At 46.4% G+C, this 10,458-nt stretch overlaps 1 protein-coding gene across 1 annotated transcript; it reads left to right on the top strand.

Moving 5' to 3' along the window:
• The first annotated feature begins 207 nt into the window (after nt 1–207).
• Nucleotides 208–4,011, top strand: IRS4 (insulin receptor substrate 4). The gene has a single exon (XM_060002950.1). It carries the CDS (start codon nt 208–210, stop codon nt 4,009–4,011), a length of 3,804 nt encoding a protein of 1,267 aa, XP_059858933.1.
• Nucleotides 4,012–10,458: the final 6,447 nt, after the last annotated feature.

Consider the following 10,458-nt stretch of genomic DNA (forward strand, 5'->3'; position numbering starts at 1 on the left):
TGGTAGCCGGAGCCACAGCGGCCGCCGCGTGAGGCAGCGGTCACGTGTTGTTTTGCCCGCCGCCGCGCGCTTCGAGTGGAGTGGGCGGGGGCGCGGGCCGAGGCGGGCGGGCGGGCGGACAGGGGTAAACGGCCTCTTCCCCCAACCCTCGCTTCCCCGAGCCCCCCCCCCCTCCGCCCGCTCACCTTAAAACCATCGTGCATCACCATGGCGAGTTGCTCCTTCGCTCGCGACCAAGCGACAAGGAGACTGCGAGCTGCAGCAGCGGCAACAGCGGCAGCTCTAGCTGCGGTGGCGCCCACCCCACTTCTTTCCTCGGGAACCCCGACCGCACTCATTGGGACCGGGTCGTCTTGTCCGGGAGCCATGTGGCTCTCCACGGCCACAGGCTCCCGGTCAGACTCCGAGTCCGATGAGGAGGACCTCCCCGTCGGGGACGAAGTCTGCAAACGCGGCTACCTGCGGAAGCAGAAGCATGGCCACAGGCGCTACTTCGTGCTCAAACTGGAGACCGCCGACGCCCCAGCTCGACTGGAATACTACGAAAATGCCAGGAAGTTCCGGCACAGTGTCCGCGCCGCGGCGGCTGCAGCAGCGGCGGCTGCCTCTGGCGCCGCGGTCCCCGCGCTCATCCCACCGCGGCGCGTGATCACCCTGTACCAGTGCTTCTCGGTGAGCCAGCGAGCCGACGCAAGGTACCGACACCTCATCGCTCTTTTCACCCAGGACGAGTACTTCGCGATGGTGGCCGAGAACGAGTCGGAGCAAGAGAGCTGGTACTTGCTGCTCAGCCGCCTCATCCTCGAGAGCAAGCGCCGCCGCTGCGGCACGCCCGGCGCGCAGCCGGATGGAGAGCCGGCCGCACTGGCGGCTGCAGCGGCGGCGGAGCCACCCTTCTACAAAGATGTGTGGCAGGTAATAGTCAAACCCAGGGGGCTGGGGCACAGAAAAGAGCTGAGCGGCGTGTTCCGGCTCTGTCTTACCGACGAGGAGGTTGTGTTTGTGAGGCTAAATACCGAAGTGGCCAGCGTGGTCGTCCAGCTCCTGAGCATCCGTCGCTGCGGGCACTCGGAGCAGTATTTCTTCTTGGAAGTCGGCAGGTCCACCGTCATCGGTCCGGGGGAGCTCTGGATGCAGGTCGATGACTGTGTGGTGGCCCAAAACATGCACGAGCTGTTTTTGGAGAAGATGAGAGCCTTGTGTGCAGACGAATACAGAGCCCGCTGCCGCAGCTACAGCATCAGTATCGGCGCCCACCTGTTAACCCTGCTGTCCACTAGGAGGCACCTGGACATGCTGCCGCTCGAGCCCGGCGGCTGGCTCAGAAGGTCCCGCTTTGAGCAGTTTTGCCACCTCAGGGCCATCGGTGATGGGGAAGACGAGATGCTCCTCGCCAGGCGCTACATAACACCCAGTGAGCCTGTGCCCCCCTCCAGGCGAGGAAGACTGCACCTGCCCAGAGCGCGGAGATCCAGGAGAGCGATTTCAGTGCCAGCCAGCTTTTTTCGCCGTGTAGCACCCAGCCCCGTGCGTGGCCCGCACCCTGCAGAAGCCCCCAGCGAGGGAGCTTGCCTGTCTTCTGAAGCACCTGGTTCCGGCTCTGGCAACTCTGGGGAAGAAGGCAATCCTCAGGGAAAAGAGGACCAGGAAGGAAACGGAGGCGACTATATGCCCATGAACAATTGGGGCTCTGGAAATGGCCGGGGCTCAGGAGGTGGACAGGGTTCAAGTGGCCAAGGTTCCAGTAGCCAGAGCTCTGGAGGAAGCCAGTGCTCGGGCAGGGGGCACGGCTCCGGAGGTGGCCAGGGCTCAAGTGGCAGCCAGGGCTCAAGTGGCCAGGGCTCTGGGGGCCAGGGTGCAGGAGGAAACCAGTGCTCAGGAGATGGCCAGGGCACCTCAGGTGGGCATGGCTCAGGCAGTGGCCAGGGAGCTGGAGGTGGGCACGGCTCAGGCCGTGGCCAAGGACCCGGAGATGGCCATGGCTCAGGCAGGGGCAGGAACTCTGGAGGGAGCAAAGGCTCAGGAAGTGGGAAAGGCTCCGAAGGCAATGGTGACCATGGGAAATCTCTGAAGAAAAGATCCTACTTTGGCAAATTAACTCAAAGCAAGCAACAGCAAATGCCACCACCTTCACCGCCTCCACCCCCGCCAGCTGCAGCAACTGGTGGAAAAGGAAAGTCTGGGGGAAGGTTCCGACTTTATTTTTGTGCTGACAGAGGAGCCACAAAAGAACGCAAAGAAGCCAAAGAAGTTAAAGACGCAGAGACCCCAGAAGGTGCAGCTCGGGGTCCCCACAGGGCCAGAGCTTTTGATGAAGATGAGGATGACCCATACGTGCCAATGAGGCCAGGGGTGGCTGCCCCTCTCTCAAGCTCCAGCGATTATATGCCAATGGCTCCTCAAAATGTCTCTGTGTCAAAGAAGCGCCACTCTCGATCACCTTTCGAAGATTCAAGAGGGTACATGATGATGTTTCCCAGGGTGAGCCCACCACCTGCACCAAGTCCTGCAAAAGCACCTGATCCTGACAAAGAGGATGACTCAAAGGACAATGACAGTGACAGTGACTACATGTTTATGGCTCCTGGAGCTGGTGCAATTCCAAAAAACCCCAGAAATCCTCAGGGAGGCTCTTCCTCCAAAAGTTGGAGCTCCTACTTCTCTCTGCCAAACGCTTTTCGGAGCTCCCCATTGGGGCAGAGTGACCACAGTGAGTATGTACCAATGTTACCTGGAAAATTCCTGGGGAAGGGCCTAGACAAAGAAGCCTCATCTAACAGAGGCCCCAAAGATGTAACTTCAAAGCCTTCAGTTGAGGGGTCATTCTCAAAGCCTAGAGATGAGGGATCACCTAACAAGCGTTCAGGTGATGGGCCCCCCAAGAACAAGACTAAGAGACCTAATCGACTTCCTTTTATTACAAAAGGGAATAAAATCAAGCCAAAACCACAAAAGCCCACACATGAGCAGAAAGAAGCCGACAGCACTAGTGGCTACATCAAGATTGACTTCGCTAAAAGAGGTAGCAACATGCCAGCTCCCTGTATTCAAAGACTGCCGGGTTTGTGGGGCATAATTGCCGACCCCAGACAGTTCGCCTTTTCGAATTACGTGAATGTTGAGTTCGGAGTGCCATTTCCAAATCCAGCAAACGACCTCTCAGATCTTTTAAGAGCTATTCCAGGTGCCAACCCCTTCTCTCTGGACGGTGCTAGGTGGCCACTTCCGCCTCTTCCTCCCAGTGCTACAGGTAACAGTGCTAATGAGGAAGAAGGTGACTACATTGAAGTGATTTTCAACCCAGCAATGACACCAGCCGTGCCTTTTGCTGACAGTGCCATTCGCTACGATGCTGAAACAGGTCGCATCTACGTGGTCGACCCATTTTCTGAGTGCTGTATGGACATTTCTCTCTCCCCGAGCCGCTGCTCTGAACCACCACCTGTAGCGAGGCTGCTGCTGGAAGAAGAGCTCGAGAGAAGACGCCCACAAAGCCGTTCGCAAAGTTTCTTTGCAGCTGCCAGAGCCGCCGTCTCTGCTTTCCCGACCGACAGCCTCGAGAGAGACCTCTCCGCCTCTTTAGCCGCGGCCGCGGCAACCGCGCCAACCGTAGCCGTGAGCCGGGCTTTAGCCGCCGCCTCCACCCTGGTCGCTGCCCCGGGCAGCGGCGCTGCCGCCGCGGGCCTCGAGGCCGCCGCGGGATCTGACTCCGCCTCCGTCCGCCGGTTCCAACCTGCTGCTAATGCTGCTGGTGCCGAAGTGGTAAGAGCGGCCCAAGACGTTGCGGGTGGCTCGAACCCCAGAGCCCAAAACCCATCGGCAGACCTTGCGGGAGGTAACAGAGCCGGCGGGGCTGCCGCTGCAGCCGCCGCTCCCCCTCCATCACCTGGCCGCGGCCGGGCGCCGAGACCCCCAGAGCAAGAAGATTCTGACGACGACGACACGTACGTGAGAATGGACTTTGCCAGACCTGACAACGAGAAGTTCGACTCTCCCCAAAGAGGTTGGTGAGTTTAGAATTCATTTCCCTGAAGTTAATGGTTATTGCTTAATGAATCGATCGATGCACTACTCTGTCTGCATTGTTAGGAAAATGTGAGCTAACATTTCATTCACTGGTGCTTATTTAGCATGGAAAGTAGAATTCAGTTTTAATCATGCAATACCTTGTGATCGTTGCAAAAACTTGTTTTAATCTAATGATAAGTTTCTTTACCCGGAAAGAACCGATTATCATTTAAACATTGGTTCTACATTTTAGGAGTAGTTCAAACTTAAGGATATGTAGCATGAGGATGCTTTCAGATATCCTTCCCTAACGCTTAGTGAGTTATACAAACAGGACATCGTAAATTGAATCCCATCAACTCATTTTCAGATCAACAAGTGAAAGCTGCTTTTCTACAAATGACCATATTTAATTGCAGGAAATTTAATAAGAGCCCCGAATATTGAGCAGTAATAATCAACTGTTAACCTTGGGGTTGATGACATTCTTTGGGGGTTGATGACATTCTCCTTCCGAAAGTTACTTTCTTAAAAAGCAGTCATTGTTATGCTGGTTTGCTGTGATTTACCAAGAAAGTTAAATCTCAACTGTTAGCATGAACGTCTGGAGGGAACAAAAGGTAAATAATCCAGAACAACAGGTGATTGAAAGAAGAGGGTATTTGGCTCTGGAATGTGTTTTTGTGTTGATTTGCTTAGTTTCTACACAGGATAAGTTGCCAGAAACCTTGAGCATTCCTTTTCTTTGTCACTAACAGTGACAGGCAAGTCACCTCTGCTGTGCCTCATTTTCTTCATGTAACTCCCCCCAAAGAGGGTATGGTGACAACACTATAATGGGTATGAATATTGTTTGAAAGGTTTAGAAAGCATTTAAAACATCTAATTGGTGCGTCTTCTGGGCAATTCAGTAAGCAAGATAATAAGGGCTGGAGGAAGACCTGACCCCAGGGGCAGCCTACCCTGGAAGAGTGGAAGTTTTTTTTAAAGGGTTACTTTTCCAAAGGAAGAAGTAAGAGAGAATAGGATCTTGGAAATAAGACTTCGAGTAAATCTGCCGTGTACATCGTGCAATGTTGTTATCAGGGTGTCTGGAGACATTCTCAAGAAATGATTTTGGAAGATGATGTCTCCATAGTCTCAACTGCCTTCCCTCTTTACCAGAATGTGCTGCTTTTCCAGGGAAGAGAAGGGATGGACCCCAGCAGTTCTCATTCCAGTAGTCAGTTTAGTGAAGATTTTTGCTTTGCTTGCTTTGTGGAATGCTTTTGTGATTGGATCTCTGCCCACTGTGCTTGATCAGGCAGAACAAGTTGGGGACTGATCACAGCAGTCACCTAACAAGCTCCCTATTTAGTGCAGGTGTAGGCCCCCTCCCCTTTCTCCCCCTGCTTTAGAAAACTTGCCATACAAAAACTCACGTTTGCAGCACGGACACATTAAAGAGTGATCATTAAAACGACCAAAGGATGCTTTGGCTTGCCAAAGGATTCAATTCAGATCTCCTTTAAATTGTGAGCTTCCCCCAACACACACACACGTACACGTGCAGGCACACACACACAATCACCACTACTACTAGAACCATGCACTTAAAATATACAGATCTATTTCCAAGAATTTAATTCATAACCAGCTTTTCAAGAACAGATCTATTTTATTCTGTAAAGTACACCTGGAAATTGGTCTTAAGCTACTGTTTGAACCTAACTGCTGAAGACACCATTTATGATATTGATGTGGGTGTTCCATAGCCGTCTATGTCCCTGTGGTACTTTGGAAAGGACAGGTTTTCATAGAGGTTTGTCTATACTTTCCACTACTCTTTGTTTAAGCAAAGATGAAAATTAGTGAAAATTTCTTGTTCCTTAAATAAACCCTGTCTTCCCAAATATTATCTAGATTCTAAAATAATTAACATTATCTTAGCATAAGTTACTGATTTATGAATAACTTCAAATGACTTCGTAGCTATTCTGGAGGCTTAATGTTCTCTAAATGTGTTGTTCATTGAGGAAATTCCTAACTTTATTGAGTAACTACAGCAAGGAGGCTGTATCTCACAGGGAGGTAGGTGGTTAGGTTAAAACAAGAGAGTGAATGTGGAAGCACTTTGGACCTTTAAAGCACTTTACAAGTGTAAGATATTTTAATTTTGTCATTGGATTAACAAACATTGAAGTTTCGACAATTTCAACAGATGACTTAGCTTCTTGCCAAAATGATTGGTCCTGAGACTGATTAAAGCACGTGATTTGCTGAGATATATAAAAGGGAGGATATGTAGAAAGAACTCATTGCAGGAAATTACTTTCGCTACCATCTTTATGTAAATTGATATGGTAGAATGTTGTCTGTGAAGGGTTAAGAACAAGCTGGCTAATTCTGATTCTATAAAGCTATAGAATAATTTTCACCCATTTCTGATCTCTCTTCACCTTCCTATCTAACATTAAAAAAAAGATCATCTTAGAAAATAACAATTATGCTTTGACAAAGGAGCAAAGGCACAGTCTCTTCATTAGGAGTTAGATATCTCCCAGAGTAATTTTAATCTATGGCAAATGCTTAGAACAGTTCCTGGCACATAGTAGGTGTTATACATGAATTGTTATACTACTATTACCATTGTTGTTACTGTTCTTATTATTATCACCTTTAGAAACACAAAGCTAAATTAAAGTTCTGTGTCCCCAAATCCCACTTTTCAGTTAGTCATTACTTTCACTTAAAATGGCTTACATGCTTGTTCAGAGTTGGGATCTGTTTATAACTTGAGCGAAATGAAGGGAGCCCGTAAGGCAGTGAGACAACTTTTTTCATATAACACAAAATTAATATATAATCTCATTTACCTACAAGTCACATTGCATATAAGTAAGGACTTCAAAGCCATTTGTTCAAGTCAGTTAGAAAGAAGCACACAGAAGTATAACCTGGACTTGACTTTTTTATAAATGAAATAATTTAAGAAGTGTGAAGTCTTCAGATTTTAAACACATGGGTTATAAGTATTAGCATTTAGGAGGAGAATGCAGTTTCTTATATGGTTTAGTGTGACTCCTGACCCACGAATGCATTTTTGCCTCTTTTACTGCTGTATCTGATATAGAATTCATAGTTTGAAATGACTTAAGGTTAAAAAAATTCACTGATTTTTCCATTCCAGAGATGGGAAGATAAGAGCAGCTCTAAGAGAGGTGAGAGAATTGGCCAGCCAAATTAATAAAGTTATAACAGCACCTGGTATGAAAAAGCAAAAAAAAAAAATCTGTAGTAATTACCTTTTGAAATTGTAGACAGTGTTATTAACATGAAGGAGATATAAGCTTCTTTTCAGTGTACTACGGCCAACTCCTCTTGCTATAAATTATAGGTGCTTGAGAGCAAATTTTTTGTTGTATTGGACTTATTTATTATACGTTACTAGAATAAAATCTCCATATAGCAGAGATATGTCAGTCACCATGGATGGGTCACTTATTTTAGGCAACATTCATCCCCACCAAAAAAAAACACAACTGGACAGTCATTTGGAGCAGATATATTTGACTTATAACAATTAAAGATTTCATTCAGTTAAAGTTAACTAAAGTTATTGGCAATCATTATCCATGTGCATTCATTCCATTTTTAAGAGTGATGCTTCCCAGGTAAAAATTTTGGCCATTCACTAGCAAAAGACCTTCTTTAAACAGGGACTGGGACTTGAATATCACACATGCATCAAAACTCGAATAAGACCTCTTGCTTTCTTTTCCTCCCCCTAATTACCAAATATGAACCAAAACACTTCAGTCATTGGCAGGGAATTGTTTGGGGAACAAACTTGGACTTCTTCGAGTGATCCCCCCAAGTCTTCATGTTGGAATAGATGAGGATAACCGGTGTAGGGAGAAATCAGGAATATTGTATGTGATTTAAAAGGAATCGTTGTTAAATTGTCAGCTTGTTGATGGAGGAAATGCCTTACAGTTGCCTACTGCCTTATAATTTGCAAAGCATATTTACATTCATTATTTTACTGGGGGACAGTAGGTACTGGAACTGAAGCTGGTGTTAAGAATTTCCCCCTGGTCAAAGAGGTAAGTGGCAGAGCAGAAAATCAAACCCATACATCTGATTTCAAGTCCAGTGCTCCACCCAGAACACCACACTGCCCTTTCATCAGATGTTCAATATGTTATTTTCCTGTTGATGAAAGATTATTATACAGGCAAGGATTGGGAAAATTTAAAGTCTTCTTGAATTTGATAGTATCCAATCTCGTTGTAAGTAATTCATTCGGAGTGTTATAACTGTGAGCCATCCACCAGAGCTTGGGTCATTTTCATTACATTGAACTGTTTGCCATAGCTTTAGAAGAAAAGAATTTGACCTGTACTGGAATCGAAGGTTTTCAGTCTGGGGGAGGAGTTTGCTCATCTTTACCTCTCAAACACAAATAGTGTGTGTATCTACTTGGATCCCACGGAAACACTGAAAGGAATGAAAGGGGTACATTCAGTAAACTTCCAGTAATGGTCCTTTCCTTAACTGAAGTCACCTATGTGTGGTTTTCCGAATAATCCGTTGACATTTGCCAGTTATGGCCAAAAGTCTTTCAATTCCATTTTTTCCATATGTATAAAATCTGATATTTTAATCTGCACCATCATGGTGGGAAAAAACAGAATAAAATGAGACAGGTGGAAGCAAAAGCACTGTAAGAAAGAGATGCTCTTCATTTGTTTAAAAAGCAAATTTGCTTTTGGCAGTCAGGAAAGTAGACTTCAGAAGCCTTGAAAATCAAATCCTCTCCTTGGGACCAAAAAATCCGTTTTTAAATTCATTTTGTTTAGCACCTTTTTGAAAATGCTTTAAGACTATGTAAAAATAGCTCAAATAGCTCAGACATTTTATTGGCAGTATTGGAAAATAGCTTTTGTCAAATGCTTAATTAAAGCCTGCAGTATGTTTTGTCTCAGAGGTGCTGCCAGGCTCAAAGATGGTGAGGATCATTTACTGGAAAGTACTGCTTGGTCCTGAGTGAGAAATGAGAGATGAAAAAGGCTACCTTTTATAATCATGAAATGAATACATTACAGCACACTCAGTTTTTACCACAACTATTAGATTGCTAATTTTAAAGCTATTGATAAAATTGCCAAGATAATGCACTCACCACATGAAATGAAAATACGTTCTCTAGCAATTCTGCATTGGTTATTGGTTGTGCAGCAACAGGTCTTAGATTTCCATCTTCTTTTGAAAATGTTGGGCTGCACACTTGAGAACTAAGAATTTTTAAAGATTTTCTTTAATGTAGACCTCTATCCTAGTTTAAATTTGCATTCTTGTACAGGGTACCTTACAATTTCTGACTGAGGACTTAATTCCTTTTAGAATTAATGGAAAATATGTAGTTAAATATTTATTTATTGAAATGAGAAAATTATTGCTATTTTTTCCCTAGCTTCCTGACGTGCCCTTTCTTATTGGTTAGGGTTGCATTGATTGCATTATGTGAGTCTTACCCTCCTGTGCCCTTTGCCAAACTTGTGTCCCTAATTTCAGGAAAACATGCCTTTCCTGGTCTCTCTCTAGCTGTAAAGGTGAGGCTGCTCTGGGAGTCCCTCGAGGCCCCCAGAGGGAGGATTTCTTTCCCCAGATGTTGCCACTCCTAGTTCACAGGCTGCTTGCGCTTAGCTCGCAGGAACAGCCTTCCTTGTGGCCTTCTTGTTCTGCAGGTCCTGGGCTGTGCTGCCTGCCCTGCTCTCACTTGTTGGCACAGAGGCAGCTGGGCTGGTGTTTAAAGCCGTTTTCTGGTTGGGTTGACCACAATATGTCTGATGCTAGCCAGACCTTCTGGATTTACTGAATATCCAATTCCCCATAAACTGTAGTCACTTGAGCTAGTTTTCACAATTTATATAATTGGCCTCTCTATGATTACTAATTTGCTACTTGTAGACTTGAAACTCAGAGAGAATATCCACGAAGACTACCTCTAAATTCACCTTGAAAATGATTCACGTGTGCACCCACGGTGCCCTTGAAGGTCTGACCAATAAGTGTGGTGTTTAACTCCTGCCTCTTCATAAGTTGTGCCTCTGGTCTGGAAGGCATATCAACACTGTCCTCACACGCAAACCTGCCACCTCCTATGAAGGACTCCTTGTTGTGGCTGCAGCTCTGACCATAGTTTCTCCTGCCACCCTGCCCCCAGCTATTTTAGCTGCTTGAATTTAGGGGACCCTATTCTTATTGCCATGGCTAGAAGAGATCTTTTCCTGGAGCCTCATATTGAAACTTCAAACAGATCTCCCCACAGAAATGATAAGTGACCATTGGGTGCAGTCAAAATCGTTCCTCTCCCAGTTCAGGACCTGCATAGGTTTAATACAGGCATGTGTGGGTGAACCTAGGAACCTATCCGCCATTTATTTATAACATTGTTTCCGTAGGATA

Source organism: Delphinus delphis, chromosome X (genome assembly GCF_949987515.2).
Source record: "Delphinus delphis chromosome X, mDelDel1.2, whole genome shotgun sequence".
Taxonomy (NCBI): Eukaryota; Metazoa; Chordata; class Mammalia; order Artiodactyla; family Delphinidae; genus Delphinus; species Delphinus delphis.

Excerpts from the sequence above, each read along its gene's own strand:
- IRS4 (XM_060002950.1), top strand. The coding sequence starts at position 208 with ATGGCGAGTTGCTCCTTCGCTCGCGACCAAGCGACAAGGAGACTGCGA.